At 43.3% G+C, this 19027-nt stretch overlaps 2 protein-coding genes across 9 annotated transcripts in view; one reads left to right on the top strand and one right to left on the bottom strand.

Moving 5' to 3' along the window:
- SAXO2 (stabilizer of axonemal microtubules 2) overlaps positions 1–3179 on the bottom strand; it is a 29019-nt gene extending 25840 nt beyond the window's left edge. For 2 of the 7 annotated variants that reach the window (XR_012895737.1, XM_075897124.1), the window contains exons 1-2: positions 3025–3178; positions 59–152 (exon numbers count right to left, since the gene is read on the bottom strand). Coding sequence is in view for 2 of the 7 variants with exons in the window: in XM_075897122.1 (XP_075753237.1) it covers positions 3025–3065 (41 nt within the window). In the remaining 5 variants the exon portion in view is untranslated. Of the gene's footprint in view, positions 1–58; positions 153–3024 lie in introns of all 7 variants that reach the window. The other 5 variants (XR_012895739.1, XR_012895738.1, XM_075897122.1 and 2 more) reach the window with 4 other exon arrangements.
- Positions 3149–19027, top strand: part of EFL1 (elongation factor like GTPase 1) — a 190388-nt gene continuing 174509 nt past the window's right edge. The window contains exons 1-7 of one of the 2 annotated variants that reach the window (XM_006139255.4): positions 3149–3281; positions 4341–4443; positions 6710–6777; positions 6921–7005; positions 14870–15003; positions 15645–15782; positions 17713–17927. In XM_006139255.4, the coding sequence (XP_006139317.2) occupies positions 4353–4443; positions 6710–6777; positions 6921–7005; positions 14870–15003; positions 15645–15782; positions 17713–17927 (731 nt within the window). In that variant the 5' untranslated portion in view covers positions 3149–3281; positions 4341–4352. Of the gene's footprint in view, positions 3282–3326; positions 3363–4340; positions 4444–6709; positions 6778–6920; positions 7006–14869; positions 15004–15644; positions 15783–17712; positions 17928–19027 lie in introns of those variants that run through there. The other variant, XM_075897120.1, reaches the window with a different exon arrangement.

Here is a 19027-nt window from a genome sequence, read left to right as displayed (position 1 = left end):
CATGAATTAACATTTTAAAAGCATCTTTTTTAGTCTACACAATGCCTAAGTGTGTTACCTCATTTCTAAGAAGAATCCTCATTCTTTTCCTTTTTCAGAATAGTCCAAAGAGAATTGAAAATAGCACAGGTAACTTGTCTCTATTCCCTTTTCTAAAGAAAGCAGAGACTTTCTAAAAAAAAAGCTGTTTTTACTTCTCCAGAATTAATCAGGTCAGGGGGTACATTTCATAGAGCTTAAACAAAAGCCAAAGGCAGGGATTCATAGATGTATATTGTGTCCCCTTTATGCCAACTCTGCTAGTTTAAGAGACCACAAAACATCTGTATGGCCTTCTTTATGGGGTTTCAGAGGTCTTCTTGGGCAGAGTCAGAACTGGCATAACTGCTTCTGAGATGTCTCCTTTGCCCTTGAAAAAGAGTATGTTAGGCTATGTTGAGAACAGGCACAGACAGCTGTGAGTGGTAGTATGCAACCGGCTATGCTAATCCCAGGAAAACAATATTCTGTAGATTTTTTTCCTTTTTGGCTGTATCTACATTCAGAATTCAGGGAAATCTTCTACTTGAGGCATACATGAGATGGTGGTAAAACATATATGGCTTTAGAAAGGATCACAATGAAACTACACTTGAAGGCTGTGTCTACATTGGCACCCTTTTCCGGAAAAGGGATGCTAATGAGACACTTCGGAATTGCAAATGCCGCAGGGGATTTAAATATCCCCACGGCATTTGCATGAACATGGCAGCCGCTTTTTTCCGGCTCGGGGTTTTGCCGGAGAAAAGTGCCAGTCTAGATGGGATCTTTCGGAAAATAAAGCCTTTTCCAGAAGATCCCTTATTCCTGAATTTAAGAGGAATAAGGGATCTTCTGGAAAAGGCTTTATTTTCCGAAAGATCCCATCTAGACTGGCGCTTTTCTCCGGCAAAGCCCCGAGCCGGAAAAAAGCATCAGCCATGTTCATGCAAATGCCGCGGGGATATTTAAATCCCCTGCGGCATTTGCAATTCCGAAGTGTCTCATTAGCATCCCTTTTCCAGAAAAGGGTGCCAATGTAGACACAGCCGAACAGTATCTATGGGTTTGAAGGGAAGTAGATCCAATTTGGGCTACTTGGGAAAAGAGAATTTGGGGTGCCAAAGATTCAGTCCCTAGAAGCAGGGGATTTGAGGTGTGGGAAGAAAGTTCATGTTTAGGACAGGCAGAGGCTGATGCTCAGTGAGGTTTGACCTTGGGGATTAAGGAAGGTTGGTCTGTGGTGCTAAGGCAGTTTGGTCTAAAAAGTTTGGCTCTGGGGAAGGGAATGTTTGGCTCATGGTGGGATTTGCTCGTTTGGGTCCTGGGGCACAAGGGCTGCTACAATGGGAGTTCTGAGAGCCACAATGGGAGTTCTGATGGGGAGTCAGTTTAAAAACCAGCTCTCCTTGTGGACCTGTGCTGTCGCCCTGTGCCTCTGCCTCTGATAAAGACCCAACTGTAAACCCTGGACAGAATGGCTATGTCTACACTGCAGGCTTCTTGCGCAAGAACTGTTTTGCGCAAGAGTTCTTGTGAAAAAGGTATTCCACAATAGTGTATCCACACTGCTATGTGCTTTTTCGCAAGAGATGTGATTTTGCACAAGAGTGTCCATGGCAGTGTGGATGCTCTCTTGCACAAGAAAGCTCTGATGGCCATTTTAGCCATAGGGGTTTCTTGCGCAAGAAATTCATGTTGCCTGTCTACACTGCCTTCTTCTGGAAGAGCTCTTGCACAAGAGGGCTTATTCACGAGAGGGGAGAGGAATAACTCTTCCGGAAGAATCCCTGTTTTCTGACGCTTTACTGTAAATTTACTTGCGCTAGAATGTGCATGCAGTGTAGACATTCTGCAAGTTTTTGCGCAAGATCAGACGTTCTTGCGCAAAAAGCCTGCAGTGTAGACGTAGCCCAAGGGTATATATACACTACTGGACAAAGTCTAATTAAGTTATGCAACTTCAGTTATGCAAAGTCTAATTAAGTTAATTGTATAGCTGAAGTCAAAATAGCTTAACTCGGCTTTTGGCACTGTCTACACTAGGGATATTAAATATCGGTTCATTGAATAGTCAAGTAACCTCATGAATTCTTATTGGTTAGTCGACTAGTCTATAGTCCCTGTGGGCAGGGCCAGCAGCCAATGTGCTCTGGCCTCGCTCCCAAGAAGATCTCTGCCACTCTGCACTGCTGCCACTGTATCAGAGACAGCAGCAGGGCGTGCCTGGTGGGAGCTGGTCTGTGATGGGGAATCAGTTTAATACCCATCTCTCCTTGTGGACCTGTGCTGTCGCCCTGTGCTGCTGCCTCTGATAAAGAGGCAGCAGCACGGGGTGACGGCAGCCCCTATCTAGGGTGTGATCTTAACTCCTGGATCTGGCGGCACAAGCCAGAACTGAGCTGGGCTGCTGGCCAGTCTGCTCAAAAAATTACTGGCAAGTGGTGATGGGGGGGAATATGTGTAATCTATAGTATTCATTTATAAGCTTTTGCTTATTGGTTACTCAGTTAATTAACTACACTTTTACATCCCTAGCCTACACAGCAGGATGTGGAAGGGAGAACACTCTTCCTTCAACTTCCCTTGCTCCTCATGAAAGCTGGGATACCGGCATTGACCACAGTCCCCCTCTCACTTCTCATTAGCTGTCTCGACTGGACCACTAATTCGAACCCCGGAAGATCAACAGCGGCAGCTTTGATCTTCCTCTGTAGTGGAGACGGACCCTAAGTTACAAAGCTCCGGCACCGCTGCTGGATCCTGGGGAGTTCATGTTGGGGGGGGGGCAGCTGGGGTGGAGGTGGTCCCGGGCAGAGGAAGTTTGGGTCCTGTCACTGGGTGCTGCTCCCCTAGCGGCTCTGGTTCAGGGTCCCTAGGGAAGGGGGTTCGGCCCGCGGGAGGGCGGCTCCGGGAGTCGGGGGGGGGGGGGGTTGGTTCTCCCGGCGGTTAGGTTGAGGGGACTCGGGGAAAGGGCCGCTCCTCGGGGTCCCCTTTGCTTCTTACCCGCAGGTACAAATCTCGCACAGGCACTGCTGCTGCTTCATCCTCCCGCTGCCGCCGCCTGCCCGGCTCGCCTCGCCCTCCCCTCGGAGCCGCGGTAACCAGGGAAGCGCCCCGTCGCCTGGCAACCGCCTCGGCGTCCCCACAACAGCCCTCTCCCGGCTTCCGTCTGTCGTCACAAACGGGGTGGCGACGGAAGGGTGCGCGCAGGAGGAGCGACTTCCGGTGGTGGGCAGTTGGCTGGTGTCAAGAGGAGCGGGGTGAGTGCCCAGCCGGGCCCGGCCTGTGTCCCCTTCCCCCAAGAGAGGGAGCTGCGAGTCCTCCAGTGGCCTCACCCCCGGGTGAGGCCCAGTCCGGGTCAGCCGGGCTGGGCAGCTGCTGGCCCTGACTTCCGGGGTCCCATGGCTCTTCATCCCCCTTTCCCACGCACGGGACAGAGGGCGGGCTCCTGCCTTGGGCGGGCACGGCCCGTTGCGATAAGAGTTGGGCCCCCCCGGCCATACTCTGCTGTGCGGGCTGTTGTGTTGCCCTCCTCGTCGCAGGGGTTCGCACGCAAGGGACACCATTAGCTCAACAGAAAGTAGCTCTGAGTACCGCACACGTGCTCCCCAAGCCCCCCCGCAATCGCTGGGGTTTTACAATCCTCCTTTCAAAATGATTTTTCTGTTGCCCTGTTAACACTCACATGATGAAACTGCCGAAGGACCTTACTTACATGATACGATCTATATGTTTTGTTAGTCTTTAAAGTGCTACCAGACTATTTGTTGTTTTTTTAAGTTTATCCTGTACAGACTAACTTGGCTTACTTTACTCGTGAATCATCCCTCTGATGACACTGGTGCTAGTATAGTGTGGCATGCTTATTTTATTGTTTGCAGGATCAGCTGTCTGGGGAAACAATCAAGTGTATTAATGTATGCAGAATACTGACAGACACACAAAGAAAGCACCTGGAAAAAAGAGAGATCTATGAGTCAGAGTCACCACAGGGATTGTTTAACTATATTTTAAATAAAGCATGGAGGATGCTAAAGTTACTGACCCTTTTTAACTGCGTGTGTGATTCTGCTCAGTTTAGTGGACATTACATCTCGAATGGAAAAATTTCCATTCTGTTTGTAAATCTCTTTGGTATCTGATTTGGAGTGCATTGTGCTATAGAAACATAATTTATTAGCTATCTTAGTACTGCCTGTGGGTAGGTTTAGGCTTAGTGGCTATTTATATGTAAACTGGACTATAAACTGTGCATTTAAAAAAATCAAATGTTTGTTGAATCATGATGCTAATATAAAATGCTTTTTCCTTCTTCCCAGAAATAGGTAATAATGGTTGTCACTAATTTGGGGAAGATAATTGGGCTCCAGAATAAGCCTGCCAGTATCAGGAATATCTGTATACTGGCTCATGTGGACCACGGTAAGAGAGACTTTTTGCTATGAGCAGTTATTTAGAGATATGTATTTGTGTATTTGGATTAAAGAAGGATATTTTTGTCATTTTGCTGAAGATAAGTGTTTCAGTGCATTGATTTCTCTGGTGTTTAAATTAATGGGTTCAGTTCAGGGTTGATTTGACCCAGGGTGCAGAGCCCCTGCAGTCAGCATCCTGTGGTGCTGCTGAGACTGACAGGTAACATAGCCCCTAAAGTGGTCAGTAATGGCCAATAATAGGGCCTGGCAGCAACTGCTGAGTGATGTGCTATTAATTTCCCCCACCCTTTACTTAAATAGCTGGCTGTAGACCTCTGGTTATATCTTAAATGTTAGGTGGAGTGTGAATTTGCTGTGGCATTGATCCCTGGGGAAAGGTAGTATAAATCAGTGTTTCTTAAACTTTTTGAGATGACAGAACACCAAACAATAATATTTTTTTATGCACAACACCTATGAAAATTTTCTTTAAAAAAAAAATTGTCAGACAAAAAAAGACAAAAGAAGAGGTCGCGGCACACCTGCGAGTGGTCTGCAGAACATAGTTTAAGAAACACTGGTATAAATTGCTTCTCTCCCCCCACTCCTCCCCACCGAATGCACTCTGCACTAGTGGGCAGTGGTATTACTTGTCACAGCTGTGCTCATCTACAGGGCTCGCCAAGCGGCAGCGAGCCCCGCTCACCAGCCTCGCGGTTCTGTGAGCTGCGCATGCGCAGATTGCGCAGCACTGGCTGTGCCGGCTTGTAATCTACTCGCCACGCCTGCTCATCTATATTGCCTTGAAAAAAAATTGAAAAGGAATGCCGCCAAGTGAGGTCTTTTCGCTCAGGGATTCAACATACTTGTTTTGAAATCTGAAATGTCCCTTTCCTCCCTTGGTATAGTCTAACTGCCTTTCATTTATGTCAACTATCATTTATATCAAATTTCAACTGTCTTGTGGAGAGGCAGGGTGACATTAATGGGATTGGGATTGTTGCTACAATATGTGACTTAAGTGAGAGGAATACAATATAAAAATCCCACTCCTCCCTATTGTAATACATTATATTCTATTTCCTCTCATTGAAAGCCACATATTGTAGCAACGATTCCAAGCCCATTAATGCTCCAGAAAATGAAGAACTTTGTTTAAAGTAAAGACTATTCAAAAGCACATATGACCAATGCAACTATATAAAAGCCCTGAAATCCTTAGTTAAGCCGACAACATGAATTTACCATTTCAACTTCACCTCTTGTTTTCACCACTAACCTATGCTGCCTCTGCACAAAACATGCACATTTGAACTTTGATCATCTGGAGTAGTTAGAAATTAATAATGTTTTCTAGTTGTTTGGAATGTTCAGTTGGTAGTGTAGAAGGGAGCTTGGGGTAGGAGACTAGGGTGCAGAAGAGAGTGTGAGATCTGAGAGGGAGTTTGTGTGAAGCGTGGGGGAGGGGGGCTTGTGACCTTGGGACAGGGAATTGGAGTGCATGGTTTGGTAGGGGGTTTGGGTGCAGGAGAGGATTCTGGCCTACAGGAGGGCTGTAGAAGGGGAGTTGTGACCTGGGGCAGGGGATTGGGTGAGTGGGAAGGGGTGGGGTGCCAGAGACAGGTTTAGGTAAGCACCTCCCAGCCAAAGTAGCTCCTGGCCAGCAGCACATTCAGGCAGGTGTCCTCCCACCCAGCAGTCCCAGACTGCTGGCTGGGTGTGCACATGACTCTCTACAGTGCTGGAATGGGGGAGAGAGGGAAAAGCTTTCCACATTGCTGTTTTTGGCCAATAGTAGTTGAGAGACTTTGCTGGTGGTAGGTAGAGCAGGCTGAAGCCTTTTCCTCCCTCTCCGCACCGCAGAGCCAAAGGAAGCAGCTAGCAGATTTGAGCAGCGTTGCTCCCTGCCACGAAGGCGGGCGCAGGCTGGATCAAAAGGCTTGGGCAGGCTGGATTCGACCATGGGCCATATCTTGCCCGACTCTGAGTGATGGTCAGTTTTTTGTTGTTTTTGGAACATTTTTTGGTCACAGTTAAGGTTGCATTTTTTGGTGGAGATGGTGGAGAGAGGCATATCTTGTAAGAAGCAAATGGTAGGTGATCTTGAGTAACCTTAACTGGTTTTTAATAAAGCATTTTTATTACTTTTTAAAAGAAATCTGTATGAATGTTGATAGTTACTAGCTCGTAGCAAAATTAAGTTTGATATACCATTGGTGTGTTTGTGGTTTTTTTATGTTTTTTTTTTTAAAGTCACTTATTTTTCTTTGCAGGCAAAACCACTCTAGCTGACTGTCTGATATCTAGCAATGGAATAATCTCCAACAGATTGGCAGGAAAGGTACAGATATAATCCAATATCATTAATGAGTGGAGTTCTTAAGAGTTCCTATAAATTTTCTTTCCCTTTTCACATTTAAAAGAATAGTTTAAGAAAATGTCTCAATACAAATTTATCACTTCTTTTTTGGTCTTTTATTTTAGCTGAGATATCTAGACAGTAGAAAAGATGAGCAGATCAGAGGAATTACTATGAAATCTAGTGCTATATCACTGCACTTTGAAAAAGGTAATGTGAATATGTTACACAAAAATGTACAAACTAATGTGGGTTGTTGGGTTTTTTGCTTTCTTTTCTTTTCATTTTAGCTTTCAAGTTTTTTTCTGTGGTTAACTCCACTGGATCTCTTCCATGTCTTTGGTTCTGCAGAGATTTACATTTTGCAACTTTATGCTTTTATTCATTCTAATTAAAAACAAAACCACAGTTTTACCTGTCTGTGGTGCACATGTATTAATTAATTTAGTGGGACCCACTTGTGCTTAAAGTTCCGGATGTGAAAGAGTCTTTGCAGAATTAAGGTCTAAATCAGACAAATGTAAACATTTATAAGAAATAACATCATATAACCAGTGTTCAGCATATCTTTTTTCATTTTGTAGTCTGCTTTCCAAGTGAATTGTGGGTGAAAGGATCACTGCTTAATAACAAACAAATCCAATGTATGTGAATATGTAACACAGCGCATAAACTAACTGAATCTTCCTCACTAAAATCCCCTTAAAATTGGCATGTTTTCTCTACTGAATATTTCAAGAAGAATCATGTGGAACTGAACTGTTCTTTCTTTCCTGTGTGGTGGAAGCATGTTGGTTGGAACAGTATTCGGAAGTTTCTGCCTCTACTGTAACTGTTCTGTGGATAGTTGGAACTTCAGTTTTTATGCTACTTTTAACTGTATAGCTAGAAGTGGTAGATAGGATGATACGATCTCTGTTCTCAGTGTTGAGGAAACTCTCCATATGCAGAGAAATAATTTTTAATGAACCTTTTTATTTATCTAAGATGGCTAAATTCAGAAATAACATCAGATTTTTAATAAGTTGGCCACAGTTTAGAATAATTAACCTTTTGGTAGAATGGTCGTAGGCAAATTCTGCATGCGTACTACAGTACCCAGGGGGTGCTGGATTATCAGATATGCCGGAGTACCGGAAGGGGGGTTATGAAGGGTTGGGGGGAGGAGGTCGGCGGGAAACTGCGCAGCGTGTGAGAGGGCTGTGCTGCGGGACCAACCTGGCAGAACCCCAGCTGCTCTGCTCCTCGCTTCTCCAACTCCACCCCTGGTCATTTTCAGCAGCGGCTGATTTGGGGAAGCCAGAGGCAGAGCAGCTGGAGTGCTGCTGGGTTGGTCCTGCAGTGCCGCTCAAGTGAGGGGTGGCGCTGTGAGACCAACCCGGCAGCACCCCAGCTGCTCTGCCCCCGGCTTCCCCAAGTCAGCCGCTGGTCAGTTTCAGCAGCAGCAGACTTGGGGAAGCCGGGGGCAGAGCAGCTCCAATTGTCTGGCTGGCCGGAGCACTTCTGGGTTCCAGCTGGTGCTGGATTATCAGGAGTTCCGGACCACTGGATGCCAGACAATTGGAGTTTTACTGTATTTGATGGATATATAGAATTTTTCCTAATTGGATAATTAGGTTATATTTCACTAAACTTAGTTAATGTTCACCTATTCCGTAGTGATGTAAAATTTTGATTAATTAGCTAATCGAATAGTTGATGTGATTTGCATCAACTATTCAATTAGTTAATAAATGTGCCAGGGCTGTTGCTACACTTCAAAGGCAAAAGTGCTGTGGAGACAACGGAGCCCTCAAGCAGTCCCCTGCTGGCCCCATGTTCCCTGCGACGTTTCAAAGCGGCAACACTGCATGGCTCCCAGGCTGACCCTGGGTTCCATGCGGCGCTGCCACTTTGAAATGCCGCGAGGAGCCCAGCGTCAGGCTCCATGTGACATTTCAAAGTGGCAGCATCACATGGAGGGAGTCCACAGCTGACCCTGGGCTCCATGTGGCGCTGCTGCTTTGAAACATCGTGTTGAGCCCAGAGCCACCTGGGGGCTCTCAGCTGGCCCTGGGCTACACTAAGGATGTTAAATATCAGTTAACTGAATAGTTGAGTAATCTCACGAATTCTTATTGGTTACTCAACTATTCTATAGTCCCCGGAGGGTGTGGCCAGTACACTTGGCCCTCACATCGAGGAGCCCTCTGCCACTTCATGCTGCTGCCTGATAGAGAGGCAGCAGAGTGGGGTGTCAGGCAGGAGCTGATCCGCAAGGGGTGACAGTTTATAAACCATTTCCCCTTGGAGACAGGCTGCTTGTTGCCCAGTGCTGCTGCCTCTGATATAAAAGCAGCAGCACGGGGTGGCAGCAACTCCTGTTTAGGAGATGTCTGAGCTCCCGCACCTGGCGTGAGCTGGAACTGAGGTTGGCTGCCTGCCCGCCCATACTGCTCCTAATACACTTCATATGTAGAGCCATAGCGGCGGTAGGTCACGGACCCAGCATGAGCCAGGACTGAGCCAGGCTGCCTGCCCGCCCAGCTGCTAATACTCTTTAAATGCAGAGCTGCAGCAGGGTAGGTCCCAGACCCATCACAAGCCAGGAGTGAGCTGGACTGCTAAAACATTTACCGGGGGGGAGGGGAGGAATGTGTGTAGTCTATAGCAGTGTTTCCCAATTGGTGCTCTCCTGCCCCTTCTTAAAGTGACAGAGTCTGTTTTGTTTTGTTTTTTTCCTTCTCCTTCTCAACAAATTTTCTCCCCGGCTGTACGGGTTCCTCAAAATTCTTCCTAGTTTAAAAAGGTTCTGTGGCCAAATAAAACTGGGAAACACCGGACTATAGAATTAAGCTGTAAGCTTTTTCTTATCAGTTAATTGGTTAATCTACTACACTATTACATCCCTAGCTACGCACAGCATTTCAAAGCAGCAGCGCTGGATGGAGCCCAGGATCTGGACCCGGGCTCCACATGGCACTGCCGCTTTGAAGCACCCCTGTTTCCTTCCCTCTCCCCTCCCGCTGCCTCTTTCTGAGAGAGGCAAGCAAGGGGAGAAGTGACTAGTCGACTAGCATGTCGATCAGCATTTGCTTATCGGATAGTTAACTAGTTGGTCACATCCCTACTATTCTGAGTAAATGATGCTGCTATATTAGCATTAGAGTGATAAATGCTTGTGGAATTCTTTGCTGTGTTTTTGGATTTTTTTTAATAGTAAAAGCATGCCTGTGTCAACTGATTATAGATGAAGTTACTCAACAAAGCTTAGGCTTATTTTGAAATAATACATCTGCACTGCAGGGAAGCCTCAAAATCAGTCTGAGGCAGGCTTCCCTAATGTAGACATGCTATCTCGATTTAGAGCTCTAGGAGGAATAACTTAGAATGGCCCTGTGAGGGTGGCTAGTTCGAAATAGCAGAAGTGAAGTGTCTACACACACCTTATTTTGAAATAGGAGTTAGTCTTCGTAGAATGAGGTTTACATAAGTCAGAATAAGCCATTCATTATTTTGAAATAACAGAATTGCTGTGTAGACACTCATAGTTATTTTGGAGTATCAGCCATTATTCCGAAATAACATTGCTGTGTAGACACACCCTTGTAGTGCAGAGTGACCACAGGGAGGTGGTTCTACCAGGAAAAGAATGGCCGGCTGGGGCTGGGGCTTGGGCTCTCCATATTGCTGGCCACTGGCCTGGGTAAGCGCCAGATGGAGGGGAGTTGCCAGCTGGGGACAATGCAGCCCCGCTCACCCCAAGAGGTGCACCAGTGGGGCTGGGCACTGCAGCCTCCCTGATGGAGCTAGTGGCCAGGACTGGGCTACACAGCCCCAGCTTTGCTTCTTCCCACCCAAGGAGCTGCTGGCTAGAGAGAGACAGCTCAGCCTTGGGCATCCCAGGGAGCCACCGTTGCTGCAGAGCCCTTGAGGCCTTCCTGCCCTGAGCCCTCAAACCTGAGCCCCCACCCCGTGCTTACTCTTGCATCCCCACCTTAAGCCCCTCCTAGTCCCCTGCCCTGACTCTTGCACTCCTACCCATTGCTCTGAATCCCCACCCCTTGTCCTGACTCCTGCACTCCCCTCACATCCAACATCCTGCCCTGATTCTTGAACCCAACCTCTGCACTGACTCCTGTACCCACCACTCCCTGTCCTGAGCCCCTGCACAAGAGGCTAGGGCCTCTTGCCACCCTTTCCGTGACTCCTGCCCTCTCCACTCTCTTCCCTGAGCCCCCACAAATATCTGAGCAATCCTGAGTAAATCCTCTAGTCATAAATATATTAAGAAGAGCTGCATTATAGTGATATTAGCATCATTTGGGAGGTAGCTGAAGAGTCTCAATTGAGGTTGGGCTCAGTTTCCTTTAGAGGGCCATCTACCCTGTGACAATTGGTTTGAGCACTGTGAGACTGTGGAAATGTTACACAAAACAAACCTTAAGATTAGTTTCAAATGAAAATTATAGAATTTTGATGTGTCTAACTCCACAAAAATATTGAAAAATGTCTGAATAATGATGAAGAATATATGCTGCTAGTATACTGAGGAATTCTGAAATCTTTTTGGTAATTCTATGATATATATTATTTGAACATTTAAGTTCTGGCTCAAAGTTGTCTTGTTAAAAGGCACTTTAAAAATAAGTTTTCTGTTCATTCAATTTTGAATTTTTGGATATCACAAGTGTACTTTATCCCTGTAAGTGATAGCTACCTGTGTCTATCTTTACATCAGAGGTAGGGAAACTTTTTTGGGTTGGGGGCCGCTGACCCCCAGAAGCATCAGTTGGGAGCTGCACAAAAGTGAAAAACAAAAACACAAATTTCATTGTAGGGCTGTAAAATTTTGATTATTTGGCTAATTGAATAGTTGATGCAATTTGCATCGACTATTTGATTAGTTGATAAGGGAGCTAATCAGCCCCTTCAGAGGTGAAGGCGCTTCAGGGAGCACAGGGCCAGCGGGGGACTCAAGCAGTTCCCAGCTGACCTTGGGCTCCATGAGGCACAGCTGCTTTGAAACGATGTGTTCAGCCTGAGCTGCATGTGGCATTTCAAAGTGGCAGTGCTGTGTTGAGCCTGGCATCTGGTCTCAGGCTCCACACAGTGCTGCAGCTTTGAAGCACCCCCGCCTTGCTGCCTCTTTTTGATAGAGGCAGTGGAGGGTGGGGAGGAGCTACTCGTCGACTAGTATGTTGACTATCCCATAAGCATTTGCTCATTCACATCCCAACCTCATTGACATACCCCCGACTGAGAAGGAGAAAGATGCTCCTCACATGCCTGGGGGGGAGGGGCAGACTAGTATATTTTTGTGGGGCCCCTAGGCTCTGGGGTAGAGTCAAAAATGAGGGGTTCAGCATATGGGAGGGAGCTGTGGGGAAGCAAGCTTGGAATGCAGTGTTTGAGTGGAAGGGAGAGCACAGTAGCAGGCTGGGAGGGGAGCCCTGAGTCTTGGGGGCCACATCCAGGCAAGCCAAGGACGTATTCGTCTCCTAGGCGTTAGGTTCCCCACTGCTGCTTTACTTCTGCAGTGGCTATCTTGTCTCAGTTACAGAGTAATGTTTGTTCCATTAATTATAATTTAATGCAGTAATAGTTAACATGCATCACTTTTTAGCGAAACTTGTTCTTAAATACTCAGTCTGTTCTCTCTCATACATATTTCTGCAATTTTGGCCAAGCTTAAAAAACTAGTTAGGAAATTCCTGTAATTAAGTCAAAGTACATAGAGAGCTAGAAAATATACCTAGCATTGCCTGGGTCCTTCAGGGCAGGGGTCTGGGTGGTGTGAGGCGTGCAGGAGTCAGGGCAGGGCCTTGGGAATGTGGGGGGCTCCGGGCAGAAGGCCAGGGGCATGGGAGGGGTGGCCTCTGGCTTCTCCCCAGTGGTGGCCCAGGTTAGTGGTGACTGTGCACCCTGCCCACTGACTTGTCCCCAGGAACCACGAGGACCTCTCTCCCTCCCCCAGCCTGGCCTGGGGTGCAGAGGGAGGCTCTCCCCCATACCTCATAGGCCAATGTGAGGGTGGAGGCTCTCACTCTCTCTGGCCCCTCCAGAGGCAGGGGGAGGGCCGGCAGAAGCTGTCTCGTAGGCTGGGGGCCCTACTTACCTTATCTGCATGCAGGAAATATGGCAGGGCCCCTGTTTTGCTGACCACTCTGGTTGGTGTATGACTGCCCCCAGTGGCCACTCTGCAGGATAGCTCTCCCCTGCAGGCTCGCTGCCCCCGGTCATTCTTCTTTTGTGTTCCTCGGAACAGCAACCCCTCCCTTTGCATGTTATGGAAAATTGTCCCTTTCCCAAAACTTCTGGTTCTCCTTGCCCAACCAAACCCTGACCTTGTTTTAAGTTAAGAGAAGAGGAAGCTACATACCAAATTTGGTGGCCCTAGCTGTTACCGTTTAGGACGAGTTCTAGAACAAATGGACACACAAACAGACATATATGCACAAACACTCTAAAATATTATTATATATAAACAGCTAAAAGCCACTAAAACTAAGTATGCTAATTCTTTCAAGTGCAATTAACATTGTTCAGGAATAAAAGTGATAGATAAACCTAACTTTTTTCCTTATCAAGGCATGATAAAGATTCCTGGTTAACATATCTTGTTCAAAGTGGTGTTGTAGCTCTTGTTAGTCTCTTTAGGCTTATGCAGGAGTGTTGCCTAACTAATTTTGTTTACTTGGATGGTGTCTTCAGGGATACGTCTTATACTGGAGCCACTGCCTGAGAGTTTAAATTTGTGTTTGTTTGTTTGCTTGCTTAAGTATTAGTTCTGTTGCTGAGGAGTGTGGTTTGGATTTCTGTTTTACAAATGTAGATTTGTGATTTCAAATTTTTTTTGGTGGTCTTTCTCTTTCACTTGTCCCATTGAAGAGCCATAAAATGGGGTGGGTCAGGAAAGAGTTCATGAGTCCTTAATTAGAAAAACAATCTTTCTAGTTCAAGTTAAGGAAGGGTATCATTCATATCAGGGTAAATGTCCTGAGATCTGTTAGGCTGTGGAATAGTCTCCCAAGGCTTGTAGTAGAGAAGAGTTATCCTCCGAAGGCTAGTGTTAAAAAATTTTCTCTTGGGATGTGTGAAATGAAGGTGGGCAAAACACTGGTGGTGAACAGACCTATTCTACTGGGGAGTTGGATTAGATGGCGTTAATCCTTTATTTGCTTTTTTCTATCTAGTAGGAACATTCTAAATTAAAATGGCTGAAACTGGTTATAATATTGCACTATATATTTTCTTTCAGACTTTATTAAAAGAAGGTATTAAATATATTACTGTATCTAAAATAAAAATAAGGATGAGTAGGTATGGAATTTTAATGTTCAGGGTGACTTTTAATAGTGAATGACTGAAGTCTAATTTTTTTTTAATGAAGTCTAACAGCATCATGCAAATGTTTTCTTTAAGCTTTGAGGAAAACTTTCAGTTATTGTTATCGTAGAAACATTCTCATCCAGTATTTTCATACACATTTTAACTTGGTGACTGTACATGAAAAGTAGACATTAAAACTAACTTGGCTATATTGTCATTTCTCAGCTGAGAAGAGTGGAAAAATGAACGATGACAGTACATTTAATAAATTTTTCCTTTTTGATACGTTAAAGATACGTTAATGAAAATTGTTTTAAAAAAATGTAACCTCTACCTAAAGTGATATTTCAGCAATTTATCTTTCAAGAGTAAAGGATTGACTTTCAAGGAGAGCTGTTCCTAGTATCTTTCAAACACAGATTTTAATAGGGTTGTCCAGTGTTTTGGCTATGTGTATTCCAAAATTGGTATGCTTTTCTACTAAGCCACATAGGGCCAGATATTCAAGGGTACTTAGTGCCTAAAGATGCAGTTAGGCACTTATCGTGATTTGCAAAAGCATGTAAACAGGGATCATTGTGAGTTAGTTCCTAACCTGGAATTTTTAAAAGAGCCTATCTACTTTGTTGTCTAAATATCTTTGACAATGAGGTTCCTGGTGTCCTTGCTTATATTAATGGCTATAGCTAAGTGATGGACATAGAAACTTTTATACCGGTAAGTCACTTTCAGTATTTCAAAGTAAATTTTCGTTTGATTCTAGGTGATCAGGAGTATCTCATTAATCTAATAGACTCCCCAGGGCATGTGGATTTCTCTTCAGAAGTATCAACTGCTGTCCGACTCTGTGATGGGTGTATCATAGTGCTGGATGCTGTAGAAGGAGTCTGTCCACAGGTGATTTATTTAAAAAAAATGATTGAGAAAGGATGGAGATGAGAGACTAGACAAAAATGGTACTGTTTAGCTGTTTTAAATACATTTAAAGAGAAGAGACATACAAACCAATAGCCAGAAGTTCTGTAAAATGCTAAGCTCAGTCAATAAATTTATATATTGCATATGAGGTCTGATTTACTCCTGAATGACTGAGAGATTCGCTTTGTATCCATGAATATATTGAGTTAGTGTTGCCTTGGTATTGGAGATACAAATACATGCTCTCACTGGCAAGGGAGTATAAAGAAGAGATAAAAGTAAAGGGAGGGGGCATAGATTTTTTTTAAAGGTTTTTTTTATTTCAGTATATTTTAAAAAGAAAAATTATCCAAATAAAAGACTATCTCTAGTAAATTTATCCTCCTATTATTATAAGAAGTGTTTTTAAAATCTATATTATAAAAATTCTTTCTATCCCATAATTGTGTAACTATGTATTTTGGAATACAATCCATAAATATTTAGAATCAGAGGTTAAACATATATTTATTTACATTTTGCTTCCATACTTAGTGTTTTTCTCCTAAACTTTGTTAGATATTAATTTTGTGATCTTAGGGGTTTCCTTAACTGTGTTAACACTTTATTTTCTTTCTAAGACTCAAGCTGTTCTGCGACAGGCATGGCTAGAAAATATCCGTCCAGTCTTGGTGATTAATAAAATTGATCGTTTGATAGTGGAGCTTAAGTTAACTCCTCAGGAAGCATATTCTCACCTTAAGAATATCTTAGAACAGGTATGAGTCTTTGCACTGCAATATTAAGACAATCAATTTTGTAGTTTTTTTTTTTCTTTTTTTGCCAGTAGTCTAATAAGGATGCTGCCTCTTTCTATCCTTTTTTATTTGGAATAAATATGCTAAATGTAGTAAGAGGTAACCATTTCATTACCTTCTCATAATCATTACATTTAACCTTTTTACAGAAACATATGGTTATTTAATATCTATTTCTCTTTACCTTTCTGGGCATTTGTAACATACACAGTTCGAAAAAGAATATTGAATTCTTTTCTACAACCCAGCAGGAGGCATTCTCATGTTGTTAATGGAATATCTCAGAGATCTGATAGATCATGGGTACCCAAACTGGAGGGCATGCCCCCCTGGGGGGACGTGCAGAAATTCCAGGAGGGGCATGAAGTGACCCAGTCCCTCTCCCCCACGCCCCAATCAAGTTTTGCTGCCCCAGTCAGGTTTTTTTGCTCAAGTTTTGCTGCTTTTTTGGTAGCGGGGGGGAGAGGGAGTGAGGGTTTTTCAAAAATCAGAAGGGGCTGTGATGCCGAAAAGTTTGGGAACCACTGAGATAGATATAATACATTTTTGAAAGCCCCTATTTACTATGGATTGTTTGAGTTCTTTGGAGTTGAAATAACAGTATATGTATGATGTCAGAAATACTGACTTCTTGATTTGGGTTTGGAATTTAATCCACCAATAACATTGTTAAATAGTTAAAAAGAACTAAATAAATTCATGGAGGTTAGGTCCATCAATGGCTATTAGCCAGGATGAGTAGGAGTGGTGTCCCTAGGCTCTGTTTTTCAGAGGCTGGAAATGGATGACAAGAGAGGGATCACTTGATGATTAGCTGTTCTGTTCACTCCCTCTGGGGAATCTGGCATTGGCCACTGTTGGACGACAGGATGCTGGGCTAGATTGACCTTAGGTCTGACCCAGTATGGCCGTTCTTATGTACTTTAGAGGTGTAGGCAAGTAGTTGACTACTCGCTTCCCCACCCCTTGCTGCTTCTGTATGAGAGACAGCAAGGGGGCTGCTGGGCTCTTACTACATTTTAAATGCAGAGGCTCAGTGGTCCCAGAGTGAGCTTCCCCTTATCAGCTAATTGTGTAGTTCATACAAATTGTATCAACTACATTAATAACAAAATACCCGTTCCTTAACATCTTTTATGTACTTAAGTCATGTTGAAACATTTAATTCTAAATTGATTTTTCATTAAAGGTTTGATAGAGGTCATATCCTCCTTTTTGTTTTTATTTGTTACTTATTTTCTCATTGTGAAAAAGAATAAGGTTTTTTTTAGATGAGAACTAAATAATTAAATCCCATTAAGACTAGATATGATTTGTAAAGTATTCCACACTGGGTAAAATCCTGGCCCCATTGAAGTCAATGGTACAACACCCACTGAGTTCATTGTGGCTAGGATTTCATCCACCAATGTCTGTATATTAACTTTTTTTGCCAAGCTTATGCAAGCTGCTTTTGGATGTTTAAGCACCAATCACATGATTAGATAATTAAAATCTTCTTTTGAAAAGAGTGCACAAGTTGTTCACAGTCTTTTAGAGCAGTGTTTCTCAACCAGTGGTACGAGTACCCTTAGGGGTACTCGAGAGAAGTCTCGGGGGTACGTCAACACAACTGAAATTTGGAGACAATTGAATTTTTGTTTTATGTTTTACAGTGCTTTATTATTTTTGCACTTTTTACACCCAAAAATTTAATCACCCGCCCAGCTACGATTAAGTTGTTTAAACAAATGTGTTGCAGTGGTAAAAAAATAAAATTGTGTTTAAAAACTGTAGGTACTGGAGGTTCTTATAACTTTTTTTTAAAGGGGTACTTTATAAAAAACGGTTGAGAAACACTGTTTTAGAGCACAAACTATACATTTCTGTGGTTTTACATATTCTTCCCTAGGTTAATGCAATCACTGGAACTCTTTTCACCTCTAAAGTCCTAGAAGAAAGAGCTGAGAGAGAAACAGAAACTCAGGGGATTTCAGATTCTGTACATGGAGATCAAGTTTATGATTGGAGTGCTGGCTTGGAAGATACTGATGATTCACATCTTTATTTCTCGCCAGACCAGGGAAATGTGGTATTTGCCAGTGCAATTGATGGTTGGGGCTTTGGGTAAGTAAATAAGACTAGGATTTCATTGAAATGTCATTTACCATATTTAATACTAAGATATATTTAATTCTAAGGCAGTTGAACAGTCTTTTGAATTGGTTTAAGTATTTTTAGAGGTAAACATTTTGTATTTTTCAATTGGATGCGAGAGTGGAATAGTTTGTTTTTCCCCAACACTTCAGTTCATGTCCTTGAAATAATCAGTGTTTTGATTCTTGGCAGTTACAGTTCTGATGATTTTATGTTCTTTCAAAAAAAATTTTTTTCTACTGTGATGTTTAATTTCTGCCTTCTATGTTTCTGCATGCACACAAATTTCATATTTGTTCTCTTGTAACCTTCTGTGAAGTTTTCCTTTTCTATTTCAGCAGATACTTACACATCAGTTATATAGTGATGGCAGAAATATTACATTCAGTCATAAGAAATCAAGCATACAGCAGCTATAGAAAGCATAGAATTACATATTTCATAGTGTGTTGTTAAGGATATATGTGTGTTAAATTTCTTTACTTACTTATGTTAAATGCCTCTTTTAGCTTCTTGTTTCAGAATAGGTAGTAGGTCATAAAGATTTGTAAACATTCGGATTTCCACAAGGTGGAGTGCTTGTCTTTGTCTTTAACATGTACCTAAAGGGGTACTGCCCGTTAATTTCGATTCAAAATTTATATTTTTGACGATTTGACAAAATTAAATTCCAACGAGTTGTTTTTCTTTTAAAGAAAGAAAAGTTAAAACTGGTCTTTTGTTTAGATTTAATTAGTTCCTTTTGGAATTTGTGCTCTATGCCACTGCATAAGAACTAGAAAGCAAACTCACTGCTTTAGTTTCATTATTTACTCAGAATCACATGCGGGAAGTAAACTAATAGTATAAATGGTGCAAAGGACATTAGATTTTTTTCACTTCTCAATAATCTAAATTTGTGCTAGCCACGTTGCAAGAAATTTGTTAATTGTTTTTGAGCTGACTATCCCTCTGATTTTCACTATACAATGGAAATAACTTTTTTATTAGTAGTACTGCAATTCCAATATTTAATGGTAGGATCCTGGTGCTATGCCTCTTTCCTCTACACCAGGGGTGAGGAACTTCAG

The sequence above is a fragment of the Pelodiscus sinensis genome, chromosome 14 (assembly GCF_049634645.1).
Source record: "Pelodiscus sinensis isolate JC-2024 chromosome 14, ASM4963464v1, whole genome shotgun sequence".
NCBI lineage: Eukaryota > Metazoa > Chordata > Testudines > Trionychidae > Pelodiscus > Pelodiscus sinensis.
The sequence above is the reverse complement of the archived record's forward strand: the minus strand, read 5'-3'. Positions and strand labels throughout refer to the sequence as shown.